Source organism: Nerophis lumbriciformis, linkage group LG08 (assembly GCF_033978685.3).
Source record: "Nerophis lumbriciformis linkage group LG08, RoL_Nlum_v2.1, whole genome shotgun sequence".
NCBI lineage: Eukaryota > Metazoa > Chordata > Actinopteri > Syngnathiformes > Syngnathidae > Nerophis > Nerophis lumbriciformis.
The window spans coordinates 53,315,525-53,336,498 of record NC_084555.2 but is presented as its reverse complement, the minus strand read 5'-3'; the positions used below and the strand labels follow the sequence as shown (position 1 = coordinate 53,336,498).

The window sequence follows — 20,974 nt, the reverse complement described above, 5'->3', positions numbered from 1 at the left end:
AAGTATATAAAAAATGGTTGTGCGCCATCTAGCGGCTATCTTGGCGAATAACACGTGTCATTTATTTTTACTTTTTACTAACTCGCAAATTATGTGGCGTTTTTTGTTCCAAAATAAAATATGAACCAATAAATCGATTAATAAAATTTAATTTAATCAACTACATGGAAAAATCCTCAAACTATGCGTTAATTGAAATTATATATGCGTAAATTGTCCTTGTTCATATGTTTGTTTGTAAATGTTGAACTTTATAAAAAAAGTATATGAAAAAAAAAGTTTGTCGCCATCTAGCGGCCAACTTGGTGAATAACACTGGACATTTATTTTTACTTTTTAATAACACACGCAAATCATATGGAAATATTTGTTCCAAAATAAAATATTAACCAATCAACTACACGGAAAAATCCTCAAACTATGCGTTAATTAAAATGATATATGCGTCAATTGTCCTTGTTCATATGTTTGTTTGTAAATGTTGAACTTTATAAAAAAAGTATATGAAAAAAAAAAAAGAAGTTTGTGTCGCCATCTAGCGGCCATCTTGGTGAATAACACGGGACATTTATTTTTACTTTTTAATAACACGCGCAAATCATATGGAAATATTTGTTCCAAAATAAAAATATGAACCAATCAACTACACGGAAAAATCTTCAAACTATGCGTTAATTAAAATTATACATGCATAAATTGTCCTTGTTCATATGTTTGTTTGTAAATGTTGAACTTTATAAAAAACATATATGAAAAAAAAAAAAAGTTGTGTCGCCATCTAGCGGCCATCTTGGCGAATAACACGTGACATTTATTTTTACTTTTTAATAACACGCGCAAATCATATGGCAATATTTTTTCCAAAATAAAAATATGAACCAATTGATAATATTCATATAATTTCATAATAAGACGTCTAAGATCAAACACTTTTTTTTTTTACTGGAAATAGTCTGTTTTTGTACTTGTTTTAATTGTCCTTGTTCATATGTTTGTTTGTAAATGTTGAACTTTATAAAAAAGTATATGAAAAAAAAAAGTTTGTCGCCATCTAGCGGCCACTTTGGTGAATAACATATGTCATTTATTTTTACTTTTTACTAACTCGCAAATTATGTGGCGTTTTTGTTCCAAAATAAAATATGAACCAATAAATCTATTGATAAAATTTAATTTAATCAACTACATGGAAAAATCCTCAAACTATGCGTTAATTGAAATTATATATGCGTAAATTGTCCTTGTTCATATGTTTGTTTGTAAATGTTGAACTTTATAAAAAACATAAATGAAAAAAAAAAAAAAAAGGTTGTGTCGCCATCTAGCGGCCATCTTGGCGAACAACACGTGACATTTATTTTTACTTTTTAATAACACACGCAAATTATATGGCGATATTTGTTCCAAAATAAAAATATGAACCAATTAATAATGTTCATATAATTTCATAATAAGACATCTAAGATCAAACACATTTTTTTTTACTGGAAATAGTCTGTTTTTGTACTTGTTTTAATTGTCCTTGTTCATATGTTTGTTTGTAAATGTTGAACTTTATAAAAAAGTATATGAAAAAAAAAGTTTGTCGCCATCTAGCGGCCACCTTGGCGAATAACACGGGACATTTATTTTTACTTTTTACTAACGCGCAAATTATATGGCGTTTTTTGTTCCAAAATAAAATATAAACCAATCTATTAATAAAATTTTATTTAATCAACTACATGGAAACATCCTCAAACTAAGTGTTAATTAAAATTAAATATGCGTAAATTGTCCTTGTTCATATGTTTGTTTGTAAATGTTGAACTTTATAAAAAAAGTATATGAAAAAAAAGTTGTGTCGCCATCTAGCGGCCATCTTGGAGAATAACACGTGACATTTATTTTTACTTTTTAATAACACACGCAAATCATATGGAAATATTTGTTCCAAAATAAAATATTAACCAATCAACTACACGGAAAAATCTTCAAACTGTGCGTTAATTAAAATTATATAAATGTGTAAATTGTCCTTGTTCATATGTTTGTTTGTAAATGTTGAACTTTATAAAAAACATATATGAAAAAAAAAAAAAAGTTGTGTTGCCATCTAGCGGCCATCTTGGAGAATAACACGTGACATTTATTTTTACTTTTTAATAACGCGCGCAAATCATATGGCAATATTCGTTCCAAAATAAAAATATGAACCAATTAATAATGTTCATATAATTTCATAATAAGACGTCTAAGATCAAACACTTTTTTTTTTTTTTACTGGAAATAGTCTGTTTTTGTATTTGTTTTAATTGTCCTCGTTCATATGTTTGTTTGTAAATGTTGAACTTTATAAAAAAAGTATATGAAAAAAAAAAAGTTTGTTTCGCCATCTCGCGGCCACCTTGGCGAATAACACGGGACATTTATTTTTACTTTTTACTAACTCGCAAATTATATGGCGTTTTTTGTTCCAAAATAAAATATAAACCAATCTATTAATAAAATTTGATTTAATCAACTACATGGAAACATCCTCAAACTAAGTGTTGATTAAAAATATATATGCGTAAATTGTCCTTGTTCATATGTTTGTTTGTAAATGTTGAACTTTATAAAAAAAGGATATAAAAAAAGGTTGTGCGCCATCTAGCGGCTATCTTGGCGAATAACACGTGTCATTTATTTTTACTTTTTACTAACGCGCAAATTATCTGGCGTTTTTTGTTCCAAAATAAAATATAAACCAATTAAATCTATTAATAAAATTTGATTTAATCAACTACATGGAAAAATCCTCAAACTATGCGTTAATTGAAATTATACATGCGTAAATTGTCCTTGTTCATATGTTTGTTTGTAAATGTTGAACTTTATAAAAAAAGTATATGACAAAAAAAAGTTTGTCGCCATCTAGCGGCCACCTTGGCGAGTAACACGGGACAATTATTTTTACTTTTTACTAACGCGCAAATCATATGGCGTTTTTTGTTCCAAAATAAAATAAAATAAAATATGAACCAATCTATTAATAAAATTTGATTTAATCAACTACACGGAAAAATCCTCAAACTATGCGTTAATTAAAATTAAATATGCGTTAATTGTCCTTGTTCATATGTTTGTTTGTAAATGTTGAACTTTATAAAAAAAGTATATGAAAAAAAAAAAAGTTGTGTCGCCATCTAGCGGCCACCTTGGAGAGTAACACGTGACATTTATTTTTACTTTTTAATAACACACGCAAATCATATGGAAATATTTGTTCCAAAATAAAATATGAACCAATCAACTACACGGAAAAATCCTCAAACCGTGCGTTAATTAAAATTATACATGCATAAATTGTCCTTGTTCATATGTTTGTTTGTAAATGTTGAACTTTATAAAAAACATATATGAAAAAAAAAAAAAAGTTGTGTCGCCATCTAGCGGTCATCTTGGCGAATAACACGGGACATTTATTTTTACTTTTTAATAACACGCGCAAATCATATGGCAATATTTGTTCCAAAATAAAAATATGAACCAATTAATAATATTCATATAATTTCATAATAAGACGTCTAAGATCAAACACTTTTTTTTTTTTACTGGAAATAGTCTGTTTTTGTACTTGTTTTAATTGTCCTCGTTCATATGTTTGTTTGTAAATGTTGAACTTTATAAAAAACAAGTATATGAAAAAAAAAGTTTGTTTTGCCATCTAGCGGCCACTTTGGCGAATAACACGGGACATTTATTTTTACTTAACGCGCAAATCATATGGCGTTTTTTTGTTCCAAAATAAAATATAAACCAATCTATTAATAAAATTTGATTTAATCAACTACATGGAAACATCCTCAAACTAAGTGTTGATTAAAAATATATATGCGTAAATTGTCCTTGTTCATATGTTTGTTTGTAAATGTTGAACTTTATAAAAAAAGTATATAAAAAAAGGTTGTGCGCCATCTAGCGGCTATCTTGGCGAATAACACGTGTCATTTATTTTTACTTTTTACTAACTCGCAAATTATGTGGCGTTTTTTGTTCCAAAATAAAATATGAACCAATAAATCGATTAATAAAATTTAATTTAATCAACTACATGGAAAAATCCTCAAACTATGCGTTAATTGAAATTATATATGCGTAAATTGTCCTTGTTCATATGTTTGTTTGTAAATGTTGAACTTTATAAAAAAAGTATATGACAAAAAAGTTTGTCGCCATCTAGCGGCCATCTTGGTGAATAACACTGGACATTTATTTTTACTTTTTACTAACTCGCAAATTATGTGGCGTTTTGTGTTCCAAAATAAAATATGAACCAATAAATCTATTAATAAAATTTAATTTAATCAACTACATGGAAAAATCCTCAAACTATGCGTTAATTAAAATTATACATGCGTAAATTGTCCTTGTTCATATGTTTGTTTGTAAATGTTGAACTTTATAAAAAAAGTATATGACAAAAAAAGTTTGTCGCCATCTAGCGGCCATCTTGGAGAATAACACTGGACATTTATTTTTACTTTTTACTAACTCGCAAATTATGTGGCGTTTTGTGTTCCAAAATAAAATATGAACCAATAAATCTATTAATAAAATTTAATTTAATCAACTACATGGAAAAATCCTCAAACTATGCGTTAATTAAAATGATATATGCGTACATTGTCCTTGTTCATATGTTTGTTTGTAAATGTTGAACTTTATAAAAAAAGTATATGAAAAAAAAAAAATTGTCGCCATCTAGCGGAAACTTGGCGAGTAACACGGGACATTTATTTTTACTTTTTACTAACGCGCAAAATATCTGGCGTTTTTTGTTCCAAAATAAAATAAAATATGAACCAATCTATTAATAAAATTTGATTTAATCAACTACACGGAAAAATCCTCAAACCATGCGTTAATTAAAATTATATATATTCGTACATTGTCCTTGTTCATATGTTTGTTTGTAAATGTTGAACTTTATAAAAAAAAGCATATAAAAAAAAGGTTGTGCGCCATCTAGCGGCTATCTTGGCGGATAACACGTGTCATTTATTTTTACTTTTTACTAACTCGCAAATTATGTGGCGTTTTTTGTTCCAAAATAAAATATGAACCAATTAAATCTATTAATAACATTTGATTTAATCAACTACACGGAAAAATCCTCAAACTATGTGTTGATTGAAATTATATATGCGTAATTTGTCCTTGTTCATATGTTTGTTTGTAAATGTTGAACTTTATAAAAAAGTATATGGAAAAAAAACGTTTGTCGCCATCTAGCGGCCACTTTGGAGAATAACACGGGACATTTATTTTTACTTTTTACTAACGCGCAAATTATCTGGCGTTTTTTGTTCCAAAATAAAATATGAACCAATCAACTACTTGCGTTAATTGAAATGATGCGTGTAAATTGTGTAATTGTTCTTCCAGTTTCATACAGCTCTTACTAAGCTTCACAAGAATATGATTTGGAATGTAAAAGACGACACAAGTAGACTGTAATGATGTATTTATTGTTTATACAAGATCAATCTGTTGGGCACAGAAACCTACTAAAATGAATATTATTATGAATAATAACAACAGGTGTTCCAAGATGCAACAACAGATGATATTAATAGCAATAAACAAAAGACAGTAACAGTCGTTAGGCAGTGTGTCGAGCAGCTAAGCTAACGGAACACTTTGTCGGTACAAACAAGGGGATTGTTACGACTAATAATAATAATAATAATAATAATAATGTTACAGCTTATTTTCAAGGTGTTGAAATGACAGGAATCATAAATAAGTTTGCACACCACAGCTAATAATACTCGCCACATTTTGGGACGTAAACAAAGAAAATAAACACTTTCGTCTTTGCACGCTAAAAGCGATCGTTCTTGTGTCATCAAATGTAAATACGGCATTAAAAGGAAACTTTATTGGCAAACATTTTTCGTCCTACTGTAAACATGACAAGAACATTTGTGATAATATGAACTTTGGCCACTAGAGGCGCACGTGAGCGCAGCCAGAAAACTACTGCTCGCTTCTCAACTTTTAATGGACGACGTGCGACTGCAACACGTGAAGTGAGAAGGTGGGGGGGGGAGGAGGGGGGGTCAAAATGGTCACCGAGGAGAAGGTAGCAGGAGGAGGATGAGGATGGGGGGGGGTCAGGGGATGCGGGAGGAGGGCGATCACTGCGCAGGCTCGTAGATGTAGCTGCCCACGCCGCCCGTGTTGACGCCTGCAAGAAGAAGGAAGAAGAAGCAGAGGGAAAGTGTTGAGCAAAAAGAGGCGGGGCAGGTGGGCGGAGCCTAACAGCAGCGACCGTTGGAACAAAACACAGTTTAAAGGTTGCCGTGCGGCTGATATTTGGCGCCCCCTAGCGGTTACCTTTGGGCCCGAAGAGCACGGCGTAGCAGGGCTTGTGGCAGTAGGGCTGGCCGTCGTGCTGCAGGGAAACAAACATCGCAAATGATACTCCTTCTTGTTGGAAACAAACATCTAAATGACAGAAATACTCCTTCTAGTTGGAAACAAACATCGCAAATAATACTCCTTCTTGGAAACAAACATCTAAATGACAGAAATACTCCTAGTTGGAAACAAACATCTCAAATAATACTCCTTGTTGGAAACAAACATCTCAAATAATACTCCTTGTTGGAAACAAACATCTCAAATAATATTCCTTGTTGGAAACAAACATCTAAATGACAGAAATACTCGTTGTTGGAAACAAACATCTAAATGACAGAAATACTCCTTCTTATTGGAAACAAACATCTCAAATAATACTCCTTGTTGGAAACAAACATCTCAAATAATACTCCTTCTTGTTGGAAACAAACATCTAAATGACAGAAATACTCCTTGTTGGAAACAAACATCTAAATGACAGAAATACTCCTTCTTATTGGAAACAAACATCTCAAATAATACTCCTTCTTGTTGGAAACAAACATCTCAAATAATACTCCTTCTTGTTGGAAACAAACATCTAAATGACAGAAATACTCCTTTTGTTGGAAACAAACATCTAAATGACAGAAATACTCCTTGTTGGAAACAAACATCTAAATGACAGAAATACTCCTTCTTATTGGAAACAAACATCTCAAATAATACTCCTTCTTGTTGGAAACAAACATCTAAATGACAGAAATACTCCTAGTTGGAAACAAACATCTCAAATAATACTCCTTGTTGGAAACAAACATCTCAAATAATACTCCGTCTAGTTGGAAACAAACATCTAAATGACAGAAATACTCCTAGTTGGAAACAAACATCTCAAATAATACTCCTTGTTGGAAACAAACATCTCAAATAATACTCCTCCTTGTTGGAAACAAACATCTCAAATAATACTCCTTCTTGTTGGAAACAAACATCTAAATGACAGAAATACTCCTAGTTGGAAACAAACATCTCAAATAATACTCCTTGTTGGAAACAAACATCTCAAATAATACTCCGTCTAGTTGGAAACAAACATCTAAATGACAGAAATACTCCTAGTTGGAAACAAACATCTCAAATAATACTCCTTCTTGTTGGAAACAAACATCTCAAATAATACTCCTCCTTGTTGGAAACAAACATCGCAAATAATACTCCTTCTTGGAAACAAACATCTAAATGACAGAAATACTCCTAGTTGGAAACAAACATCTCAAATAATACTCCTTCTAGTTGGAAACAAACATCTCAAATAATACTCCTTGTTGGAAACAAACATCTAAATGACAGAAATACTCCTTGTTGGAAACAAACATCTAAATGACAGAAATACTCCTTCTTATTGGAAACAAACATCTCAAATAATACTCCTTGTTGGAAACAAACATCTCAAATAATACTCCTTCTTGTTGGAAACAAACATCTAAATGACAGAAATACTCCTTTTGTTGGAAACAAACATCTAAATGACAGAAATACTCCTTGTTGGAAACAAACATCTAAATGACAGAAATACTCCTTCTTATTGGAAACAAACATCTCAAATAATACTCCTTCTTGTTGGAAACAAACATCTAAATGACAGAAATACTCCTTCTAGTTGGAAACAAACATCTCAAATAATACTCCTTCTTGTTGGAAACAAACATCTAAATGACAGAAATACTCCTTCTTATTGGAAACAAACATCTCAAATAATACTCCTTCTTGTTGGAAACAAACATCTAAATGACAGAAATACTCCTTCTAGTTGGAAACAAACATCTCAAATAATACTCCTTCTTGTTGGAAACAAACATCTCAAATAATACTCCTCCTTGTTGGAAACAAACATCGCAAATAATACTCCTTCTTGGAAACAAACATCTAAATGACAGAAATACTCCTAGTTGGAAACAAACATCAAATAATACTCCTTCTAGTTGGAAACAAACATCTCAAATAATACTCCTTGTTGGAAACAAACATCTAAATGACAGAAATACTCCTTGTTGGAAACAAACATCTAAATGACAGAAATACTCCTTCTTATTGGAAACAAACATCTCAAATAATACTCCTTGTTGGAAACAAACATCTCAAATAATACTCCTTCTTGTTGGAAACAAACATCTAAATGACAGAAATACTCCTTGTTGGAAACAAACATCTAAATGACAGAAATACTCCTTCTTATTGGAAACAAACATCTCAAATAATACTCCTTGTTGGAAACAAACATCTCAAATAATACTCCTTCTTGTTGGAAACAAACATCTAAATGACAGAAATACTCCTTTTGTTGGAAACAAACATCTAAATGACAGAAATACTCCTTGTTGGAAACAAACATCTAAATGACAGAAATACTCCTTCTTATTGGAAACAAACATCTCAAATAATACTCCTTCTTGTTGGAAACAAACATCTAAATGACAGAAATACTCCTTCTAGTTGGAAACAAACATCTCAAATAATACTCCTTCTTGTTGGAAACAAACATCTAAATGACAGAAATACTCCTTCTTATTGGAAACAAACATCTCAAATAATACTCCTTGTTGGAAACAAACATCTAAATGACAGAAATACTCCTTCTAGTTGGAAACAAACATCTCAAATAATACTCCTTCTTGTTGGAAACAAACATCTCAAATAATACTCCGTCTAGTTGGAAACAAACATCTAAATGACAGAAATACTCCTAGTTGGAAACAAACATCTCAAATAATACTCCTTCTTGTTGGAAACAAACATCTCAAATAATACTCCTCCTTGTTGGAAACAAACATCTAAATGACAGAAATACTCCTTCTTGTTGGAAACAAACATCTAAATGACAGAAATACTCCTTGTTGGAAACAAACATCTCAAATAATACTCCTTCTTGTTGGAAACAAACATCTAAATGACAGAAATACTCCTTCTAGTTGGAAACAAACATCTCAAATAATACTCCTTCTTGTTGGAAACAAACATCTAAATGACAGAAATACTCCTTGTTGGAAACAAACATCTAAATGACAGAAATACTCCTTCTTGTTGGAAACAAACATCTAAATGACAGAAATACTCCTTGTTGGAAACAAACATCTCAAATAATACTCCTTCTTGTTGGAAACAAACATCTAAATGACAGAAATACTCCTTCTTGTTGGAAACAAACATCTAAATGACAGAAATACTCCTTGTTGGAAACAAACATCTCAAATAATACTCCTTCTTGTTGGAAACAAACATCTAAATGACAGAAATACTCCTTGTTGGAAACAAACATCTAAATGACAGAAATACTCCTTGTTGGAAACAAACATCTCAAATAATACTCCTTGTTGGAAACAAACATCTAAATGACAGAAATACTCCTTGTTGGAAACAAACATCTCAAATAATACTCCTTGTTGGAAACAAACATCTAAATGACAGAAATACTCCTTTTTGTTGGAAACAAACATCTCAAATAATACTCCTTCTGGTTGGAAACAAACATCTAAATGACAGAAATACTCCTTCTTGTTGGAAACAAACATCTAAATGACAGAAATACTCCTTGTTGGAAACAAACATCTCAAATAATACTCCTTCTTGTTGGAAACAAACATCTAAATGACAGAAATACTCCTTGTTGGAAACAAACATCTAAATGACAGAAATACTCCTTGTTGGAAACAAACATCTCAAATAATACTCCTTCTTGTTGGAAACAAACATCTAAATGACAGAAATACTCCTTCTTGTTGGAAACAAACATCTAAATGACAGAAATACTCCTTCTTGTTGGAAACAAACATCTAAATGACAGAAATACTCCTTGTTGGAAACAAACATCTAAATGACAGAAATACTCCTTCTTGTTGGAAACAAACATCTCAAATAATACTCCTTGTTGGAAACAAACATCTAAATGACAGAAATACTCCTTTTTGTTGGAAACAAACATCTCAAATAATACTCCTTCTGGTTGGAAACAAACATCTAAATGACAGAAATACTCCTTCTTGTTGGAAACAAACATCTAAATGACAGAAATACTCCTAGTTGGAAACAAACATCTCAAATAATACTCCTTGTTGGAAACAAACATCTAAATGACAGAAATACTCCTTCTTGTTGGAAACAAACATCTCAAATAATACTCCTTGTTGGAAACAAACATCTAAATGACAGAAATACTCCTTTTTGTTGGAAACAAACATCTCAAATAATACTCCTTCTGGTTGGAAACAAACATCTAAATGACAGAAATACTCCTTCTTGTTGGAAACAAACATCTAAATGACAGAAATACTCCTTCTAGTTGGAAACAAACATCTCAAATAATACTCCTTGTTGGAAACAAACATCTAAATGACAGAAATACTCCTTTTTGTTGGAAACAAACATCTCAAATAATACTCCTTCTGGTTGGAAACAAACATCTAAATGACAGAAATACTCCTTCTTGTTGGAAACAAACATCTAAATGACAGAAATACTCCTTCTAGTTGGAAACAAACATCTCAAATAATACTCCTTGTTGGAAACAAACATCTAAATGACAGAAATACTCCTTTTTGTTGGAAACAAACATCTCAAATAATACTCCTTGTTGGAAACAAACATCTAAATGACAGAAATACTCCTAGTTGGAAACAAACATCTCAAATAATACTCCTTCTGGTTGGAAACAAACATCTAAATGACAGAAATACTCCTAGTTGGAAACAAACATCTCAAATAATACTCCTTCTGGTTGGAAACAAACATCTAAATGACAGAAATACTCCTTCTTGTTGGAAACAAACATCTAAATGACAGAAATACTCCTTCTAATTGGAAACAAACATCTCAAATAATACTCCTTGTTGGAAACAAACATCTAAATGACAGAAATACTCCTTCTTGTTGGAAACAAACATCTAAATGACAGAAATACTCCTTCTAATTGGAAACAAACATCTCAAATAATACTCCTTGTTGGAAACAAACATCTAAATGACAGAAATACTCCTTCTTGTTGGAAACAAACATCTCAAATAATACTCCTTGTTGGAAACAAACATCTAAATGACAGAAATACTCCTAGTTGGAAACAAACATCTCAAATAATACTCCTTCTGGTTGGAAACAAACATCTAAATGACAGAAATACTCCTTGTTGGAAACAAACATCTCAAATAATACTCCTTGTTGGAAACAAACATCTAAATGACAGAAATACTCCTTGTAGTTGGAAACAAACATCTAAATGACAGAAATACTCCTTGTTGGAAACAAACATCTCAAATAATACTCCTTGTTGGAAACAAACATCTAAATGACAGAAATACTCCTAGTTGGAAACAAACATCTCAAATAATACTCCTTCTAGTTGGAAACAAACATCTAAATGACAGAAATACTCCTTGTTGGAAACAAACATCTCAAATAATACTCCTTGTTGGAAACAAACATCTAAATGACAGAAATACTCCTTGTTGGAAACAAACATCTAAATGACAGAAATACTCCTTCTTATTGGAAACAAACATCTCAAATAATACTCCTTCTTGTTGGAAACAAACATCTAAATGACAGAAATACTCCTAGTTGGAAACAAACATCTCAAATAATACTCCTTGTTGGAAACAAACATCTCAAATAATACTCCGTCTAGTTGGAAACAAACATCTAAATGACAGAAATACTCCTAGTTGGAAACAAACATCTCAAATAATACTCCTTGTTGGAAACAAACATCTCAAATAATACTCCTCCTTGTTGGAAACAAACATCTCAAATAATACTCCTTCTTGTTGGAAACAAACATCTAAATGACAGAAATACTCCTAGTTGGAAACAAACATCTCAAATAATACTCCTTGTTGGAAACAAACATCTCAAATAATACTCCGTCTAGTTGGAAACAAACATCTAAATGACAGAAATACTCCTAGTTGGAAACAAACATCTCAAATAATACTCCTTCTTGTTGGAAACAAACATCTCAAATAATACTCCTCCTTGTTGGAAACAAACATCGCAAATAATACTCCTTCTTGGAAACAAACATCTAAATGACAGAAATACTCCTAGTTGGAAACAAACATCTCAAATAATACTCCTTCTAGTTGGAAACAAACATCTCAAATAATACTCCTTGTTGGAAACAAACATCTAAATGACAGAAATACTCCTTGTTGGAAACAAACATCTAAATGACAGAAATACTCCTTCTTATTGGAAACAAACATCTCAAATAATACTCCTTGTTGGAAACAAACATCTCAAATAATACTCCTTCTTGTTGGAAACAAACATCTAAATGACAGAAATACTCCTTTTGTTGGAAACAAACATCTAAATGACAGAAATACTCCTTGTTGGAAACAAACATCTAAATGACAGAAATACTCCTTCTTATTGGAAACAAACATCTCAAATAATACTCCTTCTTGTTGGAAACAAACATCTAAATGACAGAAATACTCCTTCTAGTTGGAAACAAACATCTCAAATAATACTCCTTCTTGTTGGAAACAAACATCTAAATGACAGAAATACTCCTTCTTATTGGAAACAAACATCTCAAATAATACTCCTTCTTGTTGGAAACAAACATCTAAATGACAGAAATACTCCTTCTAGTTGGAAACAAACATCTCAAATAATACTCCTTCTTGTTGGAAACAAACATCTCAAATAATACTCCTCCTTGTTGGAAACAAACATCGCAAATAATACTCCTTCTTGGAAACAAACATCTAAATGACAGAAATACTCCTAGTTGGAAACAAACATCTCAAATAATACTCCTTCTAGTTGGAAACAAACATCTCAAATAATACTCCTTGTTGGAAACAAACATCTAAATGACAGAAATACTCCTTGTTGGAAACAAACATCTAAATGACAGAAATACTCCTTCTTATTGGAAACAAACATCTCAAATAATACTCCTTGTTGGAAACAAACATCTCAAATAATACTCCTTCTTGTTGGAAACAAACATCTAAATGACAGAAATACTCCTTGTTGGAAACAAACATCTAAATGACAGAAATACTCCTTCTTATTGGAAACAAACATCTCAAATAATACTCCTTGTTGGAAACAAACATCTCAAATAATACTCCTTCTTGTTGGAAACAAACATCTAAATGACAGAAATACTCCTTTTGTTGGAAACAAACATCTAAATGACAGAAATACTCCTTGTTGGAAACAAACATCTAAATGACAGAAATACTCCTTCTTATTGGAAACAAACATCTCAAATAATACTCCTTCTTGTTGGAAACAAACATCTAAATGACAGAAATACTCCTTCTAGTTGGAAACAAACATCTCAAATAATACTCCTTCTTGTTGGAAACAAACATCTAAATGACAGAAATACTCCTTCTTATTGGAAACAAACATCTCAAATAATACTCCTTGTTGGAAACAAACATCTAAATGACAGAAATACTCCTTCTAGTTGGAAACAAACATCTCAAATAATACTCCTTCTTGTTGGAAACAAACATCTCAAATAATACTCCGTCTAGTTGGAAACAAACATCTAAATGACAGAAATACTCCTAGTTGGAAACAAACATCTCAAATAATACTCCTTCTTGTTGGAAACAAACATCTCAAATAATACTCCTCCTTGTTGGAAACAAACATCTAAATGACAGAAATACTCCTTCTTGTTGGAAACAAACATCTAAATGACAGAAATACTCCTTGTTGGAAACAAACATCTCAAATAATACTCCTTCTTGTTGGAAACAAACATCTAAATGACAGAAATACTCCTTCTAGTTGGAAACAAACATCTCAAATAATACTCCTTCTTGTTGGAAACAAACATCTAAATGACAGAAATACTCCTTGTTGGAAACAAACATCTAAATGACAGAAATACTCCTTCTTGTTGGAAACAAACATCTAAATGACAGAAATACTCCTTGTTGGAAACAAACATCTCAAATAATACTCCTTCTTGTTGGAAACAAACATCTAAATGACAGAAATACTCCTTCTTGTTGGAAACAAACATCTAAATGACAGAAATACTCCTTGTTGGAAACAAACATCTCAAATAATACTCCTTCTTGTTGGAAACAAACATCTAAATGACAGAAATACTCCTTGTTGGAAACAAACATCTAAATGACAGAAATACTCCTTGTTGGAAACAAACATCTCAAATAATACTCCTTGTTGGAAACAAACATCTAAATGACAGAAATACTCCTTGTTGGAAACAAACATCTCAAATAATACTCCTTGTTGGAAACAAACATCTAAATGACAGAAATACTCCTTTTTGTTGGAAACAAACATCTCAAATAATACTCCTTCTGGTTGGAAACAAACATCTAAATGACAGAAATACTCCTTCTTGTTGGAAACAAACATCTAAATGACAGAAATACTCCTTGTTGGAAACAAACATCTCAAATAATACTCCTTCTTGTTGGAAACAAACATCTAAATGACAGAAATACTCCTTGTTGGAAACAAACATCTAAATGACAGAAATACTCCTTGTTGGAAACAAACATCTCAAATAATACTCCTTCTTGTTGGAAACAAACATCTAAATGACAGAAATACTCCTTCTTGTTGGAAACAAACATCTAAATGACAGAAATACTCCTTCTTGTTGGAAACAAACATCTAAATGACAGAAATACTCCTTGTTGGAAACAAACATCTAAATGACAGAAATACTCCTTCTTGTTGGAAACAAACATCTCAAATAATACTCCTTGTTGGAAACAAACATCTAAATGACAGAAATACTCCTTTTTGTTGGAAACAAACATCTCAAATAATACTCCTTCTGGTTGGAAACAAACATCTAAATGACAGAAATACTCCTTCTTGTTGGAAACAAACATCTAAATGACAGAAATACTCCTAGTTGGAAACAAACATCTCAAATAATACTCCTTGTTGGAAACAAACATCTAAATGACAGAAATACTCCTTCTTGTTGGAAACAAACATCTCAAATAATACTCCTTGTTGGAAACAAACATCTAAATGACAGAAATACTCCTTTTTGTTGGAAACAAACATCTCAAATAATACTCCTTCTGGTTGGAAACAAACATCTAAATGACAGAAATACTCCTTCTTGTTGGAAACAAACATCTAAATGACAGAAATACTCCTTCTAGTTGGAAACAAACATCTCAAATAATACTCCTTGTTGGAAACAAACATCTAAATGACAGAAATACTCCTTTTTGTTGGAAACAAACATCTCAAATAATACTCCTTCTGGTTGGAAACAAACATCTAAATGACAGAAATACTCCTTCTTGTTGGAAACAAACATCTAAATGACAGAAATACTCCTTCTAGTTGGAAACAAACATCTCAAATAATACTCCTTGTTGGAAACAAACATCTAAATGACAGAAATACTCCTTTTTGTTGGAAACAAACATCTCAAATAATACTCCTTGTTGGAAACAAACATCTAAATGACAGAAATACTCCTAGTTGGAAACAAACATCTCAAATAATACTCCTTCTGGTTGGAAACAAACATCTAAATGACAGAAATACTCCTAGTTGGAAACAAACATCTCAAATAATACTCCTTCTGGTTGGAAACAAACATCTAAATGACAGAAATACTCCTTCTTGTTGGAAACAAACATCTAAATGACAGAAATACTCCTTCTAATTGGAAACAAACATCTCAAATAATACTCCTTGTTGGAAACAAACATCTAAATGACAGAAATACTCCTTCTTGTTGGAAACAAACATCTAAATGACAGAAATACTCCTTCTAATTGGAAACAAACATCTCAAATAATACTCCTTGTTGGAAACAAACATCTAAATGACAGAAATACTCCTTCTTGTTGGAAACAAACATCTCAAATAATACTCCTTGTTGGAAACAAACATCTAAATGACAGAAATACTCCTAGTTGGAAACAAACATCTCAAATAATACTCCTTCTGGTTGGAAACAAACATCTAAATGACAGAAATACTCCTTGTTGGAAACAAACATCTCAAATAATACTCCTTGTTGGAAACAAACATCTAAATGACAGAAATACTCCTTGTAGTTGGAAACAAACATCTAAATGACAGAAATACTCCTTGTTGGAAACAAACATCTCAAATAATACTCCTTGTTGGAAACAAACATCTAAATGACAGAAATACTCCTAGTTGGAAACAAACATCTCAAATAATACTCCTTCTAGTTGGAAACAAACATCTAAATGACAGAAATACTCCTTGTTGGAAACAAACATCTCAAATAATACTCCTTGTTGGAAACAAACATCTAAATGACAGAAATACTCCTTGTTGGAAACAAACATCTAAATGACAGAAATACTCCTTCTTATTGGAAACAAACATCTCAAATAATACTCCTTCTTGTTGGAAACAAACATCTAAATGACAGAAATACTCCTAGTTGGAAACAAACATCTCAAATAATACTCCTTGTTGGAAACAAACATCTCAAATAATACTCCGTCTAGTTGGAAACAAACATCTAAATGACAGAAATACTCCTAGTTGGAAACAAACATCTCAAATAATACTCCTTGTTGGAAACAAACATCTCAAATAATACTCCTCCTTGTTGGAAACAAACATCTCAAATAATACTCCTTCTTGTTGGAAACAAACATCTAAATGACAGAAATACTCCTAGTTGGAAACAAACATCTCAAATAATACTCCTTGTTGGAAACAAACATCTCAAATAATACTCCGTCTAGTTGGAAACAAACATCTAAATGACAGAAATACTCCTAGTTGGAAACAAACATCTCAAATAATACTCCTTCTTGTTGGAAACAAACATCTCAAATAATACTCCTCCTTGTTGGAAACAAACATCGCAAATAATACTCCTTCTTGGAAACAAACATCTAAATGACAGAAATACTCCTAGTTGGAAACAAACATCTCAAATAATACTCCTTCTAGTTGGAAACAAACATCTCAAATAATACTCCTTGTTGGAAACAAACATCTAAATGACAGAAATACTCCTTGTTGGAAACAAACATCTAAATGACAGAAATACTCCTTCTTATTGGAAACAAACATCTCAAATAATACTCCTTGTTGGAAACAAACATCTCAAATAATACTCCTTCTTGTTGGAAACAAACATCTAAATGACAGAAATACTCCTTTTGTTGGAAACAAACATCTAAATGACAGAAATACTCCTTGTTGGAAACAAACATCTAAATGACAGAAATACTCCTTCTTATTGGAAACAAACATCTCAAATAATACTCCTTCTTGTTGGAAACAAACATCTAAATGACAGAAATACTCCTTCTAGTTGGAAACAAACATCTCAAATAATACTCCTTCTTGTTGGAAACAAACATCTAAATGACAGAAATACTCCTTCTTATTGGAAACAAACATCTCAAATAATACTCCTTCTTGTTGGAAACAAACATCTAAATGACAGAAATACTCCTTCTAGTTGGAAACAAACATCTCAAATAATACTCCTTCTTGTTGGAAACAAACATCTCAAATAATACTCCTCCTTGTTGGAAACAAACATCGCAAATAATACTCCTTCTTGGAAACAAACATCTAAATGACAGAAATACTCCTAGTTGGAAACAAACATCTCAAATAATACTCCTTCTAGTTGGAAACAAACATCTCAAATAATACTCCTTGTTGGAAACAAACATCTAAATGACAGAAATACTCCTTGTTGGAAACAAACATCTAAATGACAGAAATACTCCTTCTTATTGGAAACAAACATCTCAAATAATACTCCTTGTTGGAAACAAACATCTCAAATAATACTCCTTCTTGTTGGAAACAAACATCTAAATGACAGAAATACTCCTTGTTGGAAACAAACATCTAAATGACAGAAATACTCCTTCTTATTGGAAACAAACATCTCAAATAATACTCCTTGTTGGAAACAAACATCTCAAATAATACTCCTTCTTGTTGGAAACAAACATCTAAATGACAGAAATACTCCTTTTGTTGGAAACAAACATCTAAATGACAGAAATACTCCTTGTTGGAAACAAACATCTAAATGACAGAAATACTCCTTCTTATTGGAAACAAACATCTCAAATAATACTCCTTCTTGTTGGAAACAAACATCTAAATGACAGAAATACTCCTTCTAGTTGGAAACAAACATCTCAAATAATACTCCTTCTTGTTGGAAACAAACATCTAAATGACAGAAATACTCCTTCTTATTGGAAACAAACATCTCAAATAATACTCCTTGTTGGAAACAAACATCTAAATGACAGAAATACTCCTTCTAGTTGGAAACAAACATCTCAAATAATACTCCTTCTTGTTGGAAACAAACATCTCAAATAATACTCCGTCTAGTTGGAAACAAACATCTAAATGACAGAAATACTCCTAGTTGGAAACAAACATCTCAAATAATACTCCTTCTTGTTGGAAACAAACATCTCAAATAATACTCCTCCTTGTTGGAAACAAACATCTAAATGACAGAAATACTCCTTCTTGTTGGAAACAAACATCTAAATGACAGAAATACTCCTTGTTGGAAACAAACATCTCAAATAATACTCCTTCTTGTTGGAAACAAACATCTAAATGACAGAAATACTCCTTCTAGTTGGAAACAAACATCTCAAATAATACTCCTTCTTGTTGGAAACAAACATCTAAATGACAGAAATACTCCTTGTTGGAAACAAACATCTAAATGACAGAAATACTCCTTCTTGTTGGAAACAAACATCTAAATGACAGAAATACTCCTTGTTGGAAACAAACATCTCAAATAATACTCCTTCTTGTTGGAAACAAACATCTAAATGACAGAAATACTCCTTCTTGTTGGAAACAAACATCTAAATGACAGAAATACTCCTTGTTGGAAACAAACATCTCAAATAATACTCCTTCTTGTTGGAAACAAACATCTAAATGACAGAAATACTCCTTGTTGGAAACAAACATCTAAATGACAGAAATACTCCTTGTTGGAAACAAACATCTCAAATAATACTCCTTGTTGGAAACAAACATCTAAATGACAGAAATACTCCTTGTTGGAAACAAACATCTCAAATAATACTCCTTGTTGGAAACAAACATCTAAATGACAGAAATACTCCTTTTTGTTGGAAACAAACATCTCAAATAATACTCCTTCTGGTTGGAAACAAACATCTAAATGACAGAAATACTCCTTCTTGTTGGAAACAAACATCTAAATGACAGAAATACTCCTTGTTGGAAACAAACATCTCAAATAATACTCCTTCTTGTTGGAAACAAACATCTAAATGACAGAAATACTCCTTGTTGGAAACAAACATCTAAATGACAGAAATACTCCTTGTTGGAAACAAACATCTCAAATAATACTCCTTCTTGTTGGAAACAAACATCTAAATGACAGAAATACTCCTTCTTGTTGGAAACAAACATCTAAATGACAGAAATACTCCTTCTTGTTGGAAACAAACATCTAAATGACAGAAATACTCCTTGTTGGAAACAAACATCTAAATGACAGAAATACTCCTTCTTGTTGGAAACAAACATCTCAAATAATACTCCTTGTTGGAAACAAACATCTAAATGACAGAAATACTCCTTTTTGTTGGAAACAAACATCTCAAATAATACTCCTTCTGGTTGGAAACAAACATCTAAATGACAGAAATACTCCTTCTTGTTGGAAACAAACATCTAAATGACAGAAATACTCCTAGTTGGAAACAAACATCTCAAATAATACTCCTTGTTGGAAACAAACATCTAAATGACAGAAATACTCCTTCTTGTTGGAAACAAACATCTCAAATAATACTCCTTGTTGGAAACAAACATCTAAATGACAGAAATACTCCTTTTTGTTGGAAACAAACATCTCAAATAATACTCCTTCTGGTTGGAAACAAACATCTAAATGACAGAAATACTCCTTCTTGTTGGAAACAAACATCTAAATGACAGAAATACTCCTTCTAGTTGGAAACAAACATCTCAAATAATACTCCTTGTTGGAAACAAACATCTAAATGACAGAAATACTCCTTTTTGTTGGAAACAAACATCTCAAATAATACTCCTTCTGGTTGGAAACAAACATCTAAATGACAGAAATACTCCTTCTTGTTGGAAACAAACATCTAAATGACAGAAATACTCCTTCTAGTTGGAAACAAACATCTCAAATAATACTCCTTGTTGGAAACAAACATCTAAATGACAGAAATACTCCTTTTTGTTGGAAACAAACATCTCAAATAATACTCCTTGTTGGAAACAAACATCTAAATGACAGAAATACTCCTAGTTGGAAACAAACATCTCAAATAATACTCCTTCTGGTTGGAAACAAACATCTAAATGACAGAAATACTCCTAGTTGGAAACAAACATCTCAAATAATACTCCTTCTGGTTGGAAACAAACATCTAAATGACAGAAATACTCCTTCTTGTTGGAAACAAACATCTAAATGACAGAAATACTCCTTCTAATTGGAAACAAACATCTCAAATAATACTCCTTGTTGGAAACAAACATCTAAATGACAGAAATACTCCTTCTTGTTGGA

At 31.5% G+C, this 20,974-nt stretch overlaps 1 protein-coding gene across 1 annotated transcript in view; it reads right to left on the bottom strand.

The window, feature by feature from the left end:
- Positions 1-5,473: 5,473 nt before the first annotated feature.
- crip2 (cysteine-rich protein 2) overlaps positions 5,474-20,974 on the bottom strand; it is a 119,000-nt gene continuing 103,499 nt past the window's right edge. Inside the window, exons 7-8 of the mRNA XM_061969192.1 lie at positions 6,364-6,421; positions 5,474-6,214 (exon numbers count right to left, since the gene is read on the bottom strand). Coding sequence (XP_061825176.1) covers positions 6,165-6,214; positions 6,364-6,421 — 108 coding nt within the window. The 3' untranslated portion in view covers positions 5,474-6,164. The remainder of the gene's footprint in view (positions 6,215-6,363; positions 6,422-20,974) is intronic.